Below are 21,628 nucleotides of genomic sequence, written 5' to 3'. Positions count from 1 at the left end.
TTGAGGTCAAAATTCTGGTTCTTTGACTTTGCAACATCTGTATTGAATGTCCTGTGTATGTGGAGAAAATGTGGCTTTTTGCTTTTAGTTTGCCTTGTTTTCTTAGTGTCATGAAGCATTCTCTTCATAAGCACGCTGAAGCATATTGTAATTATTTTGCTTTTCCTCCTAAGAAGGACTTTTGGAGATGCAGGGAGGGAGTCATGGATGAAAGGGACATCTGGAGTGAATATGATAGGATGGTTCACTTTGAAATTGTTATTTGGCCTTTGCTTTTGGAGAGCAGCAAAGTGGCTACTAATTATATCTTGACTAAGGATGCATGTGGATTCTGCCTGCAAGCATGGGATCTGTTTTTCTGGGTGAAACCAACCCTTTCCAGATGGCATAGTTGAATTTCATGCTAAACTTCCCCTTATCCTAAGGTCTTGCCAACGTGTGACTCTGCAGCTGTGTAACAGACATGTAGTTTCTTGACATTCTGCATGCTTTATGGAAAGATCCCCATTGAAGTCACAAAGGGTTTGCATTGAATGTGTTTTTCCTGACTCAAGTTTCTTTAATCTTCACTTCTGTTTGACAGTTAGTGAAAAATTAGCATTTTATTTTGAAAGAGTGTTTCAAACTATCTGAAACTGCAACTGTTTTTTGAATTACTTTTAAAGGTCATCTTCAAGCTTTTCTGCAATGGCTAACTAAAAGTAACAATGAATTCAAAACAGCCAAACTCATGCCACATAATTACATCTTGACATTTAATCTCATGTCTTTAAAAATGATTTGGTTCTTACATCTTTAAAAATGATTCAATATATCTGTATTTGTACATCTATCTATTTTATGTTCTCTTTATTCTTCTGTCAGTGCATTGGGCCCAGGCAAGAAGCTGTATACTCATAAGTATTGTTTTTATAATGCAATTTTTCTATGTGGGCTTTAATGTTTTACATAGTGAATGGAAAACATAATTTTGACAGGTAAAAATAATGTATCCTTTTTTTTTTCTCTCCACTTACACATAGGGCATAATGCAAGATGTGCAATTGCTTGTCATGCCTCAAGGATTTATTTCTCAATGCCCAGATCTTAATCGCAGTAAGTCTATTAATTTTTATACCATAAAATGAAAGGTATGCTTTGTACCTACTTTCTGCCCTGCAAGCTTCCTTAAAACCTTGAGTTTCAGTGTATTGGTTGTCAACTTTGACGTGATTGAACTTATTGTGAATACATGTTTGTGGGGTTTTTTTTTTTTTTTTTTTTTTAAATTAACATACATATTTTGTTATTCTAGCATGCCCAACTTGTAATGATTTCCATGGACTTGTGCAGAAAATTATGGAACTGCAAGACATTTTAGCCAAAACATCAGCTAAGGTAATGCTTACTAGGAAGCATGACGTGGGAGAAACAAGACTCTAAGGCTTTAATTGCTGTCTTTTTAGGTCATCTGTGCATATGCGGGGATGTGCATGTGGGTGTGTGTGGAGCATCCCTGTATGTTATGTTTATTTATTTGTTTTTATATTTATCTGTGCCCAGTGTCTATACATACAAATTTCCAGTTCAGAGGGCTTTCTTGGGTTTTAATTTTTTAATAGAATTGTATCTTTTAATAGTAAACAGAATCCAAATCCCTGAGCAAGGAAAGGGCTCATAGATATTCGAGCTCTATCTACTATTAGGCTAACAAGTTAATAAACCTGGAATAAATAGGTTACTGTTATTATAGTTCCTATTGCAGCAAGATTTATTGGTCTGAGACTTTTCTAGACCTGAGCTACCAAAGGAGCATTCAGACAAAATACATGCATGATAAGGAATTAAGATTCCTAAGCAGCATTTTCTTCTTCCCCATCCCCTCACTAGAATATCACACCTAAAGCATTCATGTCTGATGGTGAGCTAGACTAGTCTTCTAACTTTAAACAGTAGTTCTTTAGATGTCTGCAGAAGTGATGGTACCTGGCTAATTTGATACACAAAGGATAAAAGTGCCTTGGTTGAAGTGGAGGAATAACAGCTAGCATGTTGGTTCTGAGCTTTACCTCCAATTTTGCCTCTCTACTCAGATTGAGATCTTTTGTGCATAACCTAATATCTGTAAGTAGTTGATGTAGAGCAAGATTCGTGATCAGTTCCCACATACAAAGATGAGAAACCAGGGGCCATACCCATCTTGATCTATTGACCTTTTTCATGATGTCACTGATGTTATTAGCAAAAGATGAAATGCATTGTGTCTTGCTTCTTAATTTCAATCTCTGAATAACTGCTGATTTAATCATATTTCATTTGACAATAATTGTTTTATTATCTTTGATTGCATTTTCCTACATGTATTCTGTCATCTGCATGTTTGGCGATAAGGGAAACAGTTTCAATCATGTTTATACTGATGCGGAAACCACTTACACATTCAAAACTTCTTTGTGAACTGTAAATACAGTTGTCCCAAGCTGAGCAGAGGATGAACAAGCTGGATCAGTGCTACTGTGAAAGGACCTGCACAATGAAAGGCATGACTTACAGAGAGTTTGAATCCTGGACAGATGGCTGTAAGAACTGCACTTGCATGGTACGGCTACAGTTTGAGTAGAGACTCGGGAGCTCAAGTGCTTCTTCTGATAACAGTTTTATTGAGGCAAATAATGGAAAACTTCAGGTGTATATTAGGTAGTAACAACAAAGTGCTAGAAAACCTGTTCTAAATCTAAAGAATAGTATTAATAAATATATTTTCCTATTGTTTCAGCAGTGCCAGCATGTGTAGCTTTCCTATATTTCATGTCACCAAAGGCAGATGCTATGCAATGTACTTAGCTGTCATGTTATTCCCATGCACTGAGTTGCGAACGGTTTCTCTGGATAATTAATTCTCTGCTTTTTATCACTATAAACACAGCCTTTTTCTTAGCAAATGATTTAATAGATCCCTTGTGCCTGACTCCCTTCAGTTACCTTTGGTTGCATCTTAATAATTAGTAAAGAGTAAAGTGTCAGGGTCTCATGCCTGCTCTGTTATATCACAAATGAAAAGATTTGTTGGTTGAATGGAAGATTCCCAAAGAAATCACAGCTCCAGAAGCAACCACATGTATCCTTTCAGGTGCCAAACCACGACATCTTTGTTATTGTCCATTCATTTAAAACTCGTTAATTCAATTTGAACTCAGTAAATACCTAATCCAAAGGCCATTAGAAATTTGTGAAAAGGCTGCTGTTGTCTGTACTGCACCTTAGGTTGATTTGCTCCTGTCTATAATTTGCTGAATGGTTCTCCTTAAGCTTAGTATTATTTTGATCTTTATATTTGTGGAGGGATGTTAGTTTTGCTTTTAGGATTTTGTTGTTGACAAGAAGACTTAGTCCATGCTATCAAGTCTGGCTGATGGCTATTTAAAATTCTTCGAATTTAGCATTAAATGCATTATATATTTTTGTCTCAAGTTTTTTTTTTGCAGCTATGATATTATTACCTTTTAGAAATGTATTGTCTCTTATGTAAAAGTGAGAAGGTAGAGTATTGTTCTGTGAGGCTGTTATTTCACACTAATCTGTCAGTTTGCTGCTGATTGGCAGATTGTTTTACCTCCAAATAGATTTGCCTCTAAAAAAATCTTACATCTTTATCATCTCAAAGAACACATTGTACATGTCTAAAAGACTGCATGGATGGTATTCTGAAGGAACAGTTTCTGTTCCTGTAGTTATTAAAAGAACTGTGTTAAAGTGTCTTTTTGGGTGTTGTTAGAGAGTTCATTGCATTTAAAAACAGATTTTAAGTTCCTGTGTTTGAGAACATCGCTGCTCTTGCTAAATATAACTACCAGTTAAGCACCTTTTATTCTTTCAGAATGGTACCGTGCAGTGTGAGGCTTTGATTTGCCCCCTCTCTGGCTGCCCGCTTAACTCTGCCCTGGCATATGTGGATGGCAAGTGCTGCAAAGAATGTCAATGTAAGTTTTATTGCAGTGCTTCCTTCTAAAGAATATTTTAAAATCTGTAAAGAAAATGAACCTTTCTGTAAACATGTCAGTGAAAGAACGGGTCAGGTAATGAATTATCTGGGTTAAGGAATGAGGGACTTGAGACTCCCCTGAAATATTTTGGGAAATCAATAACTAGAACCTTTTCATTTTTCAGTTGTGAGTGGGTTTTTTTTTAATTTTAGTTGTGATGCTTTTTTTAAAAAAAAACAAAACCAAAACCATAAATATTTCTTATCAAAGTTTTAAAATAAAGAATTACTTAAAAAACTTTCTATAGACTTCTATAGTCTATCTTTTAGACCAAACTGCTAAAGATTCAAGAACAATTACCTTGTGTTTGTTTTGACCAGTGTTTCTAACACTTCTGTTGCAGGAAGAATGTACTTTCAACCTTATGTTGTAATGCTAGTTCAGATTTATGATTCTTCTGTAATTAAGGGAAGAGAACTCATAGTAGACCCAAGAGACCAGCAAAAATCAGACACTTAGAAATGTTCTTTCACAAAAGGTCAGACAGAATTATATAGGAAACTAGATAGAGGTAATTTAATATTGTCATTTAAGATAGGTGATTAGCTTTTGGTTTTATAGCATTTTGGTTTTGTTGCAAATAGGGCGAGAGAAAGGGAATTTTAGGTTAATTACTATCTAGGTGGACTATATGTAATATTTCTGGTTGATTATGGATGTATATCATATATGTGATAGTTATTTATTTCAGGTTATGGTGGAATCCATTCTTGAAAATGAGCATGAGATGCACACTCTTCCTTATTCTGTAAATGTTGCAACTTTTCTATGTGTTTTCATCATTCTTCTGCTGCTGTATAAAACTTCTTCCAGAATAAAGAGAAATACATAACTGGTTAAAATGACATGTTGTAAGATAAAATTCGGGAAGACATTTTGTACTTCATTGATCTTGTTCCCACAGGAGTTTATTAATATTTAATTGTGTTAGAAGTTACACAAACCATCCTATTTTATGAAACCTTATTAACTTACTCAAATAGATTAATTCTAATTGAGAGGAAATGAGAATTCAGGTACTTTTTTTTTTTTTTTTTTAACTGACTACACAGAATTTCCATGCATATTAGATGGCTCAGGGAATTGGTAATTCAGGGATGTGAGTTCTGTGGAGTTCAAGCCTCTGTTTGAATCTTTGACCATGTTGGCAGAGTTTGACAACTTGATCCTCTGAAGTATGTTTTTGTGATGTACTGCCTGTGAACTGAGTTGGGAGTTCTCCATCCAGACGTTAATAGGGAAGCGCTCACATCATAAGACTTCTTATGAAGTTGTTTTTATTGGGAGTCTTGACAGAAGTCAAGAAATGTGAATGAGCATATGGACACTGACCTTGTCATACAGTATTACTACTCCTCCTTCAAATTAAGATACAGTTCTTGTACAGCACACTGTGCAGTTTACTCTGATACTGCCTTTTTGATATTATTAATGTTATTCAAAAGCCTTTTAGCTTTCAGTGTTGTTAATTTGATGCCAGTACATAATTCCATATGGAACTAACATACATGCATATAACTCTCTTGACAGACTACCAGAAAAATGATTAGATTAAAAAAAAATTCTTCTGAAAAACTATTCTTAATTTCATCTAGGTTATTTAAATTCCATTTATCAAAAAAATCAAACATTTTAAGTGGCTGATTCCCTGGAACCAGAAGAGTGTAAATTGGAGTCCCACTGACAAGATGATAGTTAAATTCCAGTGAAAGAGTGTAAAGAGTGGAAGTTAGAGGCAATGGAGACTGCAGGACCCTCACTTGTTCTCCAGGTCAGTTTTATGGAAATGCTGGCTTGTCACTGAGTTCATATATACATGTGCCAGCTGTATCCTGTCTTCTTAGTGCCTTCAGTGCAAGATCTGAGCTGACTGCGGTCAGTGTGCTTAGTGACTCGAGGGGTCAAGGCTGAGTTCCCTTATTTTGATAGTTTCTGAAAATAACTTATTTTTGTTCTTAATTCTTAGAATATCAGGGGATGTAGCATCTGCCTAGATTATGTAGAGTGAACGCAGATGGCTTTTAGTTGGGAAAGCAACTAATTAGGGTGTGTTGCTCAAGGAGCCACTATCCTTGGTGTTGGACAATCATAAACACTGAGGAAAAAGGGAAAAAGTGATGCCTACTGCACTGTTCTTTAGCTGGGTTTAGTATTTGTCCACTGAACAAAGAGGAAACTTCTAGGTGCTTTTTGCAGAAGCTGCCACTGTAGCCCCCCCTCACTAAATAAAACCAACACAACTGTATAGGGGGGCAGGTGACTAAATTAGATTAGATATTGAACTTTTAGACAGCTAAAGTTGTCAGATTAATCTTCCATCAGTTACTGTAATGAATATCAGGTGGGTCAGATAGGAATGGCAAGTGCTGAATTTTTAAGCCTGGCTCTGACATTAGGTGGTTACGCAGCCTACCACACTGCCAAGCTCTAGGAAGTGAATTTCGGCCCAGCCCAGCATGCAAATATTGGATTGTGCAACTTTGTTGTATCTCATCTGGTGAGATTTTCAACAGCTGAGGAATTCCAGCACAGCTGACTCTTCCTGTTCTTTCTTAAATATTTAGTTCAGGGAAGAACACTCAGTAAGGAACACTGTGTTTGGTTTGTTTTTTTTTACCAATATTGCTTTGACTTTGGTTCTTCTTGTGAGCCAAAAGAAAACAATAATAGCAAACTCTGACCTTCTCCCCTAACTCTGTACCTTTGTTTGAGGACACGCAGACAACTTGTTCTGTTTTGTCTTGTGTGAAGGTCGATGCTGGTAGAGTAAGGAATGGCAATGCATGCAAATTAGCATTGTGTTTTCTATTAGCTGTAATGGGCTAAAAGAAGCAACGATCTTCCAAGGTACATAAATTGGCCAATGTGTTGGATGTATGTTTTAGCTGCAGACAAGGTATTCAACACAAAATGCAGTTCGGCTACCAGAGCACACATTTTTAGATCAATGGGAGCTTCCTGGGTAGAATTGTTTGGTGCTGGAAAGCAGAGACCACTTTCTTTTCTATTCCCAATGCAATTTTAAACCTATCTGAGAAGGTATGAGCAAGAGATCAATAAATTCTTTTCTCCTCTGCAGAGACAAATGCATTGTGTGGTGATAGGCACTGATACAAAACACGGACAGATTAAGCTCCCCTACTGACTCTATAAAGTATTGCTTCAGACCATGAACTTGGCTTAAGAAGTACAAGGACAAGTTCATTTATTTTAAGTGAATTGTGGAAGGACTGCCAATGTCTTAGTAGCTGGGACAATTGCTACTTGGTCAGCAAATCTTTTTATGGTAACTTTTTTATTAGTTGGTGTATTAACACTAAAGCATCACTTCCAACAGCTACATGATATATGTACTTTTTAAAATTGAACCAGTGTATATTAACAAACTATCTGATTTTCATTTTTTTTAATGCCAGAAGTGATATTTGTACCAGTAGCTGGTGCAGTAATAATTCCCATCATCAAAAACTGATCTCCAAGAAGAAAATGCTCTTTTCTCATCACTGTCCTCCTCCCAGTGACATTGCAGATACTTACTGACCTAATCCCAAACTATTTAAATCTATCCCAACAGATTTCACTGGGGGTTAAAGGCTGGCTAATGCAAAAGATTAGTTGCTTTTTCATTACAAATATTTATATCTGTCTTTTTAAATATGCAAGTACAAATAAAGCCTACATTGTGTTATTTTGAGATTTTTTTTTTTTTTAGTATGAAAATATCAGATAAATTAGCCTGCTTCAGAATAGTACTTAAAGATGTCTAGAATACAGCTGTCACTGGATTATCTCCTAGAGACATGTTATTTATTATAACCTCCTGTAGTCAGCATGCAGGACTTCTGAGTTTTATTTAGCATTTAGCAGAATAGTGTCTATTCACCCTCTGCTTCCTGGATTTTCTGTGCTGCAGTGATTCACATCAACCTTATTTCTTACGCTTTTGAATCACATACGATGATAATATCACATTATAGCAACAGATAAAAAGCATTATATACACACTTGTACTACAGAGATGGATTACGCTGTACTTTACTGCCCATTTAAACAATTTTATTAGTTTGGCAACTCTGTACCTTCAAAAGAAAGGTACTATTTATATTCATTTAGAAATAGGACACAAATAATTGTTCTAATGAAATATTTTTGAAGGGAAAAATATATATCCTTCCACTCATGTAGGTTAATAAAGTCAGTGGAGCTGTTTTAGATTTACAAAACTATAGTGGAAAAGCATAACTGGTGCATGTATCGCTTGTGAATCCAGCATAGCTCCTACAGTCTCAGAGTCTCACAGAATGGTCGAGGCTGGAAGGCATCGCTGGAGGTCATGTGGTCCTACCCCCTGCTCAGGAAGGGCCACCTACAGCCAGTTGCCCAGGACCGTGTCCAGATAGCTTTTGAATATCTACACAGGTGGAGACTCCACAACCTCTCAGGGCAACCTGTGCCAGTGCTCGGTCACCCTCACAGTAAAAAAGTGTTTTCTTGTGCTCAAATGGAATTTAATGTGTTTTAATTTGTGCCCATTGCCTCTTGTCCTGTCACTGAGCACCACTGAGAAAAGTGTGGCTCCTTTCCTTCATTCCCTCCCGTCAGATGTTTGCACACACTGGGAAGATCTCCTCAGAGTCTTCTATTCTCCAGGAAGCGTGACATCTCAGGAAGCTGAGCACTGAGAAACTCTAGAAATGTTTAGAGTGCTTTTACTGGGCTGAACCCAACTGCTCAGTCTCTGCTATATTTTCCATGGTAAATCTATAGAAATTTTAGAATCATAGAATCATAGAATGATTTGGGTTGGAAGGGACCTTTAAAGGTCATCTAGTCTAATCCCTCTGCCATGAGCAGGGACATCTCCAACTAGATCAGGTTGCTCAGAGCCCCGTCCAACCTGGCCTTGAATGTTTCCAGGGATGGGGCATCCACCACCTCTCTGGGCAACCTGTTCCAGTGTTCCACCACCCTCATTTTCAAACTGCTCTTATACCATAGCAATGTATTTGGTTTATATCTGTTACATATCCAATGGCACAATTGTCAAGGGCTATTTGGTGCAGAACTTGTAGTCTCCGATAACCTCTGTTCTTTGTAAGCTGGGTAGTATACCTCCATCAGAAGGGAAGTGCTGAGTCTTTTTACCTGCAGTTCCCTTCTGAGCAGGAAACTCACTCCTCATATTTCTGTTGTTCTGTGTAAATTAAAATAGAGCTTACAGTAAATTGAAATACAACTTACAGTAATTGGACTTCTCAGAATATTTTGCTTCTACGTTTTATTTCCTCTTTCCCCACGTCCTTTGAGTTTCATTGTTCCACATTAGCAGAGGAGGACTGGGTGAGATGGTGTACTGTGCCCCCGTCAAACTTTTCATCCATCAAAGTGCGTCTCTCTCCTAGGCAGGTGGCTTTTTAGCTATTCTGGACCCCATGCATTATGGAACTCCACTGGAAGACTCTTGATCTGTAGGCAGTGTATCAGTAGATGAGGAGAATTCCAGTTAATGGTAAAGTCATCTAGTTTTAGTCTTACTATGTGCCTGAGGAATGAATTATAAAATTAAGTATGCTTAAGAAAATCCTTATTCATTAAAATACATTACACTGAATGTATAGCAATCTGCACTAAAGAAGGAATTGGAAACGTAATATTGCTAATTTTATTGGTAGAGAATTAAATTTTTTTTACACGGGAAATTTTGCTGTAGGCTATGCTCTGCTCTCCCCTGCTCTTCTTATATCCTATTGTGTTGCAGCTGTCTGGGAAAAGACCCTATTCTTTTCCATTTCTTTTTCATTATGTTCTTACCAGGGAGTTCACAAAATATAAAATACCTACAGTGTATTACTATTTTAGTTTGTTTCCAGTGCAAATAAAACATTAACATATGTTAGAGATGAATATTTTGGCTTTCAGACAGCTGGGAGTGGACAGATTGGCAGTGTTCCAGTCTCTAGTAAGTTATTACTCTGACTTTAGTAGCGCTAATTTCACCAGAATTTGCTTAGTCAGGTGGCTATGAAATAATAATTAAAAAAATTCTGATTCTATTTATAATTACAAAAATCATCTAGGGTATGTGGGTTTTCACATAGCTAGGCATTGATTTCGGTATGTTCATTCTCACCAGTGATGTGCTAATGACATTCTCTGGCTGCATCATTGGAGTGTGTGGGTTTTTTTTTTTTGTGTGGGTTTTTTTGTTTTGTTTTGTTGGTTTTCTTGTTTGTTTGTTTTTGTCCCATATGAAGGAGCATGTTGCCAAATCAGCAGCTTGTAGCTGATGTTCTAGCTTCTGCCTAATTTTCCTCTGTAGATCTTGCAAATTTCTGTAGTACCACTAATAATGATCTTTAATGGGCATGTGTTCTGAAAAGAGCAGAATTTGATGTTAGCTAAAAACACCAAACCTGCAGGTTTTGGTTAAAGTCTGAGAAGAGTAACAAGTTGGAGGCAGAGAGCACTTCATGGAGCTGAATGGAGCAAAATATCAAAACTCAGCCAACCAAACAAGAGATTCATGGCTTGTTGAGACCTGTGTAGTTTTGCAAAGACCAGCTTGCACCTGACATACTCGTACTCATAACAGGATTGCCATATTGACAAGGGTCATCTGGGTGGAAAGCTGGCCTAGGGGAGACACTAGGAGCAGGAGTATAAAAGAGGGCACACGTAAAGTTTTCTGACAATGCCTTATGTTATGTGAAATGAAAAAATGGGAATGTTGTGAAAGCTGAAACTCAGTAAATAAAATAATGAAAAAAACCCACTGCAAAACCGTCAATAATATGATCTTATTCCCCCTGCAGTCTAAGGAAGGGATGGTAAAATAGCAGTGAAGTTGATTCAGCGAGCTCAATATAAAGTGGTGTATCCTTTATTTGTCTTTTTGTAAAGATAATGATTTAAAACAGTGGCTTTAAGTCTTTTGAACTGCAGAAGTTTGATTTTTTTTTTTTTTTTCCAGTGGAAACGTGTAGTGAATAAAGCCTTCTGCTGCTTGGTTTACTTCTTTTAGCCATCACTTGCAGATATCTGAAGTGTGATGTTTAGACCTCCAGGCTGTTATTGATCACTGTTTCTACATCTGTCAGCTCATAAAATATATTTGGCTTCAAATAATGGCCACTTTGTCCCATGTGAGAAAAGACTTCAAAATTGAAATATCAGTAGATACGGTGTAGCAGTCCTTTCTCGTACTTTCCTCGTCTGTTCCCTTCAAAACAATAATTTCAGTCCTCTTTATTTGAAGTTGCTGCTATTTGCTTTCTTCGCTGTACCAGACAAAGGACTGTATCTACAGTCATTCCCATGTTTTTATATTGCTAGTCTGCTTCTTTGCCAATATAGAGAGTGTTTTTACAAATTTTTACGGTTCTTATTGGTTTTATTTGGTGCCAGTTTCCACTAAGAAGAGGGCTCTGTCCATTTGTTTGGGAGGGTAGTTGGCCATCCTAAGCCTTCCTGTATAGGATATCTGACTACTATTTTTTCCTACTACTTGTTGAACTTATTTGTGTAACTACCTGCTTTTAAATGAAAATTCTAGTACTCCCCTGGTTGCTCTTCGAAGAAGTTTTTGTAAACTTTTTTCCAAGTATGATTTTGACTGGTTTCCCAGATTGTAATTGGTGATATTTGTTTAAATCCCTTTAAATTACTTGACATCTGGATTTTTTTTTCCTAACAGATGAATGAAATTTGAAGATATTGTTAGAGTTGCTATTTAGTGGTGTCATAAGCCATTATGGTGAAGAACAGGGATTTTTTTTTTTATCCTCCTTGTTTCAGATGGTCAGTATATACTTACATAGTAGCATTAGAATGGTATTACATCATTGTTTGTTGTAACAAATTGGGACAGAAAACACCTGGTTTCAATTACCAGACTTCCACCACCCCTATCCTGAAGACAAAGCAAGAAAATATGCTTGACTTGTCTGGAAATAGGCACATACCTGTTTTTTTTTTTTTTTTTTTTTTTTTTTTTTTTTTCTAGTGAGTGCTTGGAATACTTTGAAGGTAGAGAAGATGAACTGACATGGTTTTCCCTGTATCATTATTCTGTTGACAAAGAGATGTAAATTCAGGTATTATTTCCTTAAGATGTCACTTTAGATTATATTTATATTCACCAAATGAGAAATCAAACCTGTCTATAGCATAGAGGAGAGAACAGTCTTGCATATGATTGTTATGAAATTCTCAGACAGGCTTCTTAATAGTGGTAGGATATGACTTCAGAATGTTTAAATCTTGTCTGTGGTCTCCCGTGGCTCTGTATGTATGGAGTTGGTAGTACAGTGTAAGTACATAACCACAGGTGTTTTTTTGTTTTAGTAATTTTGCAGTATATTGTTGCACAGTTGCTATGAAGAAATGTGAGAGTAAATAAGCAAATTTTAAAAATAGAAACTTAAACTAGACATATAAATAAATAAAGGACTTACATCCTTATTTCCATGCATCAGTTCAACCATCTGGCCAGTTCACACGATTCATGCATTTGCACTTTTGCTCCTGTTTTCAATGTGATGTCTTGAGCCTCATGAAAACTCAATGGAAGTAACAGGTTGATTGAACAGTGAGAGCAAACAAATGAAAAATCCTCACCTTGACTTCTGCTGTACTCTGAAAACTGTGTGTGCCTTGCAACAGTCTTTCATCATCTGGGAAGCTATTTACCACTACTGTTAAAAGCAAGTCCCAGTCATTCTTCTTTCTTGCTGACAATTGATAATGGCCATCAAGAGCCTTGTCCTTCATTCTTTCCAATAAAATTTCATGTTTTGGGGTCTAACCTCTTCCAAACATATGTGGACAGATGTCAAGGTGTGTTAAATAAAATCCCAAGGTAGTTGTTGAAATAAAATATTTTGTGGAACAGAAGAAACGCTCTCCCTTGGAGAATGATGGCCCTTTGCAGTTCCCCCCACCCCCTCCCCAAAAGCTTGCAGGTCATATTGCAAAAAACCCTGGATGCTGCCTTTTAGAGTGCAGTTCTAAGGGGACTATGGTTGACTTGGAAGTAGGGAGATGCAGTGAGCAAATGTATTTAAGTAGCTGTACTTGTTATTCCTATTAAACACTGGTATTAAGGTATCTTTAAAACTCTTCTGTTATGAAGAGTCATCAGTCTAGTTCCTGTTTACACAAGAGATAGTCCTCTGCTCTGCAGGATTTGACAATTCAGAATGTAAGAGAGGGTATCAGACACTGGATATAGAGACAAAGATGTGGGGAGAGTAAGGGTGAGTGATTGTCCTGTCAGGTTTCTCTCACAGTGCGGTGTCTCTGCGCTTCTGGCTAGATGTTCATGAGCTCTGACCTGGAGCTGTTGGTGCTGTAGGCTGTGTCTTGGTTTCAGTCAGGATTGTGTCCTGCAGGAAGTGCACATACTGAGTTACTGATATTTATTCAAGATTTGAGGGCAAAATTTTTCTTTTTTTTTTTCTTCCTCTCAAGATATTTACTCCCATTGTTTCAGCTCTTAGAACAATAGAATTTGAGGGATAGGGAAGGAGAAGCAAATTTGACATTTTTATATAATTCAATATTGTAATAAGGTTATCTTATGTCTTCAAAGCACATTGCTAGTGTTACGGTTATTTGCTCCTTGTATTTTTTGTGGAAATACTGAAATATTGCCCATATACTTCAATACTGAAGTATTGAGGTGTGATTACAGGCAATGGGAGGTGGATTCATTTTCTCAGTCTCAATAAAGTTCCTTCTAACAAAACCAGCTTGGTAGCACCCCAAGTTTCTTATCTGTCCAGTCTGATCATCAGAAGTCCACTGTTCCTTTATAATTCTACTAAATATCCATACTAGATTTCTGCAGCTAATAAAAACAAAGTCTTTGGTAATAATATATTGAAAACAAATTCAAGAGTTTATCAATGCAATCTGGTATTTTTCTCTTGTGTTTTCAAGAGTCTGAAAAATTGAAAAACACTGAGAACAGGTTTCACATAATTCGTTAAGCATTTTTTCTTAGAGCTGTTTAACCCATTCCATTAATTCCTGAGGGTCTTGGTAATGAAATGAATTACAGTTTCAGATGTACCTGCTTCTTTTCTATGCCATTGAAACTGTAGAATTGTACTGTGCCTTATGCAGGTTTGATGCTAATAGGCAATAATTAAAAATTAACTGTTTTTTTTAACTGTACTTTCTGATTCTTGGTTACCATAGAAAGGTAATGGTAGACAAAGGAAAAGGAAAAAAAAGTAAGCTGGCTGACATGTAAGATGAAAGTGTTGCAGTTCTCCCAGAGACTGGCATACGCTAGAGCCCCAGATAGACAAACACACCTGGTTGCACAAGCACGCAAAGTCTTGAGTCTGATGTCTGCTAAGGTCCCCCTGGAGACAATAGGAGTGTTATAATACATATATTTTTTTTTTGTGTGTGTGTGTAATCAGTGACTCTAAGGCTTTTCCTCATTGATGTAGTTATCAAACAAAAAAGGAATAGTTACATTAAGAGCTGCTGTGAACTTTAGTTTACTGTTTCTCTGTGACTGGGTTGGAGCATCAACAGATGCACTCTGGAGAAATTGGCTATGACAATGCAGAATCTCTGAACATCTGTTCCAGCTACTTTTACATTTTTAATTTTCAAATCCTGAACTGACTTCAGACATGAAGTACTCTATTGCTTGGGAATGCACACTGGACAATAGTAACTTTTGGCAGCTTTGAGAAACAGGGCTGTGATGTTAGGTGTACATAGTTTCTATTTAAAGTTGTCTTTTGAAAATTTCCAGCACTATTGGTAGCACCTGATTTTATTTTTTTAGATTAGTTTTTGATTAAATACTATTTGGTAATGAATGTTAAGAGTGAGTATATAACAAATTTAGGAAAGACAATTTGCATAACTGACTTTAATTAAGAGTTCCAAAAATGTGTTTACCTTGCTGTCTGTGTTAAAAACCTGTTGCTGAACTAATGCGAAGGACTTAGCTTAAGAACATTAAGTAGAGTTCTCTAGAGTGTTTGTGATTATGCCAACTAATCCTGTCATTCCAACTGATGTAAGGGAGGAAGATGATGGGTCTCAGAAGAGGGACGGGAGGATGGGCAGATTCCTTACATGGGAAAGAAAATGGGTGGAGGATGACATGGGAGCTTGAAACTGTTCAGTTCCTGTACAGACCTAGATGCAGGTTCTTTGAAGGAACTGAAATCTAAGAACAGCTATAGATATGATGCGCCATCTGTGCATTAATCCACTCCTGGGAATGTCTAAACACATTAGACTGGCCTGTGCCATTATGGAAATAAGGCATACGTGATTACTACTGTAATATCCAAGTTAACAAGGGACTGCCATTTGTAGGGGAAGTGAAAGCACTTGGATTTGGGAGGAAAAATAAATACAGTGAAATGGAGCTATGTGAAGGCACAGGATGTTGTGCCTTCACCAGGGAGATGTGTGCAGCCTTCACCAGGGAGACGGTGCAGAATTTCTAGCTAAAATGTCTGTGGAAATTGTTCTGGGCAGAGGAGAGTCTGGCTGAGAATGGGAGCATCAGCAGGGACCCTGACAGTCACTCAGATGCGGGTGTAGTCTCTGAGTACTTAAATAAAAATGTGGCAAATTTTTGGAGCAGAAGGTGTTTGGAATCTCTGTGGCTTAGGAGCATGGACATGTCTCTTCCAAGTCATTTTAACCCAAATAAATGCCAAATTTACTATTTTGTGGTGAACTGAGTAGTTTTACTGTTTGCATGGGATGGTTTTTAAGGCTGTCAAATGAAATGCTGTCAAAATCTCTGACAGTGCTGCCAGTCAGAGGTGCTTGCCTTTTACTGAATATGCTCACGTGATCTGTGTCCACAAGGCTGCTGGAAGAAACCGTCTCACTAGTCCTGTGCAAAATTGTGTCTTTGACAGTGATGCGTAATTGGTGCACACTATTTTTTCATTGCAAATCTAGGCAAAAATATGGGTTGTATCCTATAAATGCTTTATTTCTCCCCCCCACCCTGTTTGAAGTCTCTGTGAAGCACGCATAAGGGCTGTTGTAGTAGTAGTTGTCCTCCCTTGTCTCATCCATGGGTAGTCTTAACTTACAACATGGCAAGTTACAGAAATAATTTCAAGAAGTAGTAGGATCAGTTACAAACTCTTTCCCCTACTCTCTGTCCTGCAGCCTACTTTAGAAGTTTTACTTCATCTGTCAGGTCTATTTGCCTCAGCTGAACTGCTATCAACAGAGTTTTTAGTCACATTTTGATGTGCTTTTTCAGTATTCAGATGCTTTTTTAGTCTTTAAGGATGCCTCAAGGAGCCCTCATTCTAGGACTCAGATGAATTCTGCAGAAGACTTTCCAGCAAGAACACAAGATAGATAAATTACATCATTTCCCCATAGTAGTTGATGGAGATATAGGAAACATGAGAGACGGGTGAATGAATTTATAATTTTAGATTGACTCCTTGCCAATGTGACTAAACAGCCTGTTAGTGCTGTTGGAGGTGGCTCACACAGCAGAGGCTCTTAAATGATTGTAAAAGTACTGTAGAAGAACAACCTCATGTTTCCAGTGTAATAGAGATATTTAGCTTTTCTGGCTAATAAGAAATGAGATACAAATAGTACTTGATTCCTTATAATTAGGAAATTTCAAGTTGGATTTTCTTTTTTTTCAGCTGAGGAAGATAAAGTATATACATGCAGTTTTTCAATAGTGATTGACTGGAAAAATTAGCAATACATTTTCCAACTTGAAATTTGGAAAAATTTTGAATTGTTGAGGGAGACAGCATGAAATGAAGCAAGTCTCCAGCCTCACTGGCTGCAGTAACAGAGAAGCTTGTGCTCTCCAGAAAATGAGCAAAGAAGAAATAATGCCCAGATCCCTACAAAGATAAATGAGAAAGGGGTGAGAACAATGCCTAGTAATGGTGTGGCAGCTGAGAGAGAGAAATTCAGGAAAGATGACCATTATTTCTGTGAGTATTTCTAAGGATAAAGCCACACAGAGGTTTTGCACTATGTAAGCTTGTAAAGTAGGATTAATGGGACTTACACAATGCCTAAGCCTTGATCTCTGAACAGTGGAAAATGTAATCAAGGAGACTCCAAGGAGGAAGTTGGAAAATTAAAGGAATGAGACGGGTTTTTTTTGTATGCTAATTTTTGGTGCTTCTCCCTTGCACACCTCCCCCTCCAACTAGCATATGTGAACAACGAATGCAGCAACTTAGACTTAAGTACCAGATTTAAATTGTACATTCATAATTACTGACAAATTTCACAAAAATGCAAGTCACATCTGCCACTCATTGGACAATTATGAATACAAGCAAATAAAGTGGTTTGAAGAGTTCACCAATGTCCTAAACTTTCTGCTTTCCCTTAGTGATAAGTCTGAATCAAAATGAGCTTAGGTACCACGGAGGAGTGTGCATACATTCCTCAGAGAAAGGCGTACGCAGTCTAGATAGTGAAGGTGCTAAACACACAAGTGAGAAAATGTACTAAATGACATCCTGTGAACTCAACAAACTTAACGGTGTTGAGGATTTTGCATGGACATAACAAGAAATGCAGAAGGAAAGTGTCATTTGGAGGCCAGTGGGAAGAAAAAAGAATTGTGAAAGAGAAGTGATGGTTTGACCAACTGTTGATAATTCACTGGGCAAACACAACAGCCAGTGGGCTCCTGAAAAATACCTTTTGCTGGATGAATGTAGAGAAGATGACATGTCATCACAACGTGTTAAATGATACTACGGAGAATAGTTGTAGAATCACTACACCTGCATAAATTAGTAGCGGGGATATAAGGAGACTTTGCTAATAATTTTTAGACCCTGCACTCATGCCTATCATTGTAATATTTGATCACCTGTATATAAATATACCAAGAGTAGTCAAACTTCCTAGCAGATTTTGTAGACTTCCTGTTTCATCTTCATAGAAAACTGTGCTTTGAATAATATACATTGTTTTAGGTACTGGAGGGATGTGGAAGTTTGATGGCAAGAGGAAATGGTTGATGTAATTCAGCTGTAGATGAAATCCTACATAGGCAGTAATGATCAAGTTCTGGAACAACTAATCATCAGGTAATTTCTTGACTGTGACTCAGTCTGTCAAATGAAAGGATTTAGGAAGATGAAAGATTATGTGTTTCCCCAGAGAGATACCCATCACAAACTAATCACAGTATCTCAGGAAGCATCAAGCCAAACAGAAATTAAATCTTCACCGGACTTTCCAGTTACACAGTTCTAGTCCAGATGTTCATGTTGCTGAAATATCTTTGTTTCTGAAGGAAAATAAAGACATGAAACACCACCATCATGGGATGCGTACTGACTATGACAGTTGCTGGCAGGAGGCAGGAGCAACATTCTGTTCCACACTGCCTGGGATGTGGGTCCCACTCTCTTATGAGGAAAGTGGGGCAGAAGAAAGTTAGTAGCTTTGTCTTACTAGGAATATTTCTGAGTGTGCTCAATGCTTACCTGACCAGACAACCTTAGAGTTTTTAGAGGTGTTCCAAGGGCCTGATGAAAATCTGCCCTTTGCTGTGTGGCAGGATATCGCCTCTTTGAGCAGTGGAAGAAGAGCAGGCTGACAAGAGAACAGCGAAGACACGCAAGCATGTATGGGAGTACTGGAGAAGAAAAGACGGTGTGCACTGGCAGACTTAGATCATTGCTAAAACCAGTGGTATCTGTCTTGTTAAGTAAACATTGAACCAGTGGTACTGGAGTAGATGAAGTGCCCATGTGTTTTTTGTAAGCTAGGTGAAAGAGAAGAGCTAAGTGATAGTGCTCTGAATTAGAGTTTGAGTGTACCTTTGTTCTTGGTGCTTTTGAATGGAAAGGAACTGCCCAAGCGTGGTGGAATCTGTCAGTATTTAGAGAATGCTAGTAGGAAAGAAATAATTCAAATAAAGTTGATTTTGATGATTTCAAGAAGAAATGTCCCTTTTGAAGGTAGTCATTGAGAGCAGCAGTCCATAAGAAGACATACTTCGGCTTGTTTTCAGATTATTCAGTGTAGTGGGTTTTCAGTTTAGTCTCAGTTTAGTTTTTCAATTGGACACTTATTGTTTGTTGTTTTTTCTCTCTTTTCTTAAACATAGTTTGATCACTCTGAATAGGCAACTTTTTGATACCTGAGGGCTTTATAACCTTGCTGACAAAGCCGCAGCAAAATCCAGTTGGTGGAAATGTTTATTTAGATGAATTCAATGAATGAGATATCATTTTCTTAGCTGCATGATGGTCAAGTGTTGTGGCTGTGGAGGTGGGGATGGGAGCACTGCTTGAAGTTTCTGGGACCCACACAACAAAGTGTATTGAAACCTGCACTCTGCTGCCACTTTCTAGCCTTTAAGAAACAATATTTGAGTGTATGAAGACACATGGGACAGGGGCAAGTGCTGTCTGGGCAAAGCCGTCTCTCACAGCCCCAGAATTTGTAAGCTTTTCATTTCTCCAAGGCTTTATAGCGAATAGTTGATTTTCTTGCTGAAAGCAGGCATTTGCAATACTGCATCACTGTGTTACGTTGATTTTGTATGCCAAGACTTCTGAAGGCTGTTAGTGGAATCAAGAAATAACTGCATGATTTCACATAGGCAGGATATGTTCTTTTGATGGTTTTTCTGTGTATATTATTTTCTAAGTTTCTCTGAAGAATTAGAGGTTTGTCACCATTGATAAGAAGTCTGGATTCAGTGGGCTATGCTTTGAAGTAGTAGGCATACTTTTTTTTTTTGTTTGTTTGTTTTTTTTCCTGGGTAGTATTATTCATATATTAAGCGTATTTTGGCTTCAGGAGAGTGTTTTTTTCCAAGACAGAATGACAGTGATCCTGATGTCTTTTGCCTTTCCTGTGAACAGGCACGGTCTGCCTGTTGGAAACATGAGGATGTGTTAAGTTGTCAGTCCATTGCTGCTGTGTGGTCCTCAGGCATTGCTATACTTTGCTTTTCCTGTCACATCTAGTTGTTCTTAGAAGCTTGAAATGTATGGGGCAAGGGAAAGGGGTTAATATATGAGTATTTCAGTTTAGTGTCATGGCCTGTAATATATAGGAGGTGATATATATGACTGGATGATTGCCTTGTCCTGTCTGGATTCAAGTTCTGCTAGTCCCCAGTAAAGATTTATGTAGAATGTTTTTCATATACTTCCTTCTAGACAAGCTTGTTTTCTGGAAGAGGAAAGAAGCACTGTATTGAGCTTTTTTGACTCTTTGTGACCTTTCTTTGTGGATGTTGTGCAAACTTTCTCCTTCTATTAGCCCTAGGACTCTCCTGTGGACTCTCTCCTGTGGCTCTTTTCTGTACTTTATTAAGTCTGACTGCAAACTCTGCCATTCATGGGATTTGGAGTGTTGCAATGTGCTGTGATATTACTTCTTGAAAGTGTTATGCAGGCTTATCTCACTCAATATACTTTGTAAGATATTATAACTCATGTTTTGGAATTAGAAAAAACCATTTATTTAAATCAATATGCCCATCACTTCTTTTTAAACATCATTTTCAAGAGTTGACTTTTTACATGCTGACAAAGTAATAAGTTTGTAAAATCAAGGAGCTGCAAGTTAAAAGGAAAAGTAAAGGAGAGTTGAAAAGAACTGCAGTAATGGTAATTAATATGTTACACAATAAAAACTCTTGTACCTTTAGATATTGTTAAATTGTCCACAAATTGCAGTCTATTTAACCGAACAGATAAATCTGTGAATGGATAGTAGTATAATTGATTTACATCTCCAAATCAACGATTAGCAAATTAGACCTCTAATATGTAATCTAGAACTTTAAAGTGGTAAGCTACTCCTGTTAGTTCATGATTATGCTTACTTGATGAGCCTTGACTGTGTCCTAAGCAACCGAGACAGACATCCAATTTTCTATACCTAGCAGTTACATTACTTAGCCTTTATACTTTGCATAATGTAATTGCAGTAAGGGACTCATTAAAAAAAAAAAAAAGTAAGACAGTTTGCTGTGAAGATGTTTTATATAACTCTTAAGTGAGGAATAAGAACTTTAGTGAGCAGTCCTCTAAGAGCTGTGTCAGCACGCTGCTGCAAAACCTGGTACTGCCAGGCGCAGAGGTGGCACCAGGCCAGGCTGTGGTATAACAAATGCTGAGCCTGGGGGACGTCATCCTGTCATTTGATCATCGTAGACTTGATCCTACTTCTGTTGGGGTGGGAGGGGGAAAAAAAGTCACTGAAGGTCAGTTCCTGTACAGTAAAATGGATATACTCTAGTATACTTCAGGAGTAATGGTAAATGACTGGAATAATCAAGATATAAATATGTAAAGTTTAAATAGCTGTCTGGGGTGGTGATACATCAAAGGCCTGTGATAACAAATAGATAAGTGGCTTCAGTGATCACATTCATCATGCAACATTGCTGTTCAAGAAACTGATTATCTGTTAATGCCACTCACACTGCCTTCTGGTCTCCATTTTCCTTGTCTCCCCCAGCCTGTGTTGCTGGCAGTCATAGCTTCTGTGGCGTGACCCGAGATGTATCTCTTCTGCCCTCTTCAGTAGCCATCTGTACTCCTTGTCACTTTGACATCCTTCACCTTCTACTTATGTGT

General features: G+C 37.6%; 1 protein-coding gene across 1 annotated transcript in view; it reads left to right on the top strand.

Annotated features, from left to right (window-relative positions):
• NELL2 (neural EGFL like 2) overlaps positions 1–21,628 on the top strand; it is a 153,923-nt gene that overhangs the window by 39,357 nt on the left and 92,938 nt on the right. The window contains exons 6-9 of the mRNA XM_086740018.1: positions 1,023–1,095; positions 1,295–1,377; positions 2,450–2,578; positions 3,857–3,959. Coding sequence (XP_086596144.1) covers positions 1,023–1,095; positions 1,295–1,377; positions 2,450–2,578; positions 3,857–3,959 — 388 coding nt within the window. The remainder of the gene's footprint in view (positions 1–1,022; positions 1,096–1,294; positions 1,378–2,449; positions 2,579–3,856; positions 3,960–21,628) is intronic.

This window comes from Chlamydotis macqueenii, chromosome 1, assembly GCF_036417535.1.
Source record: "Chlamydotis macqueenii isolate bChlMac1 chromosome 1, bChlMac1.mat, whole genome shotgun sequence".
In the NCBI taxonomy this organism is placed as follows: domain Eukaryota; kingdom Metazoa; phylum Chordata; class Aves; order Otidiformes; family Otididae; genus Chlamydotis; species Chlamydotis macqueenii.
This window is presented reverse-complemented; position numbering and strand designations above follow the sequence as displayed.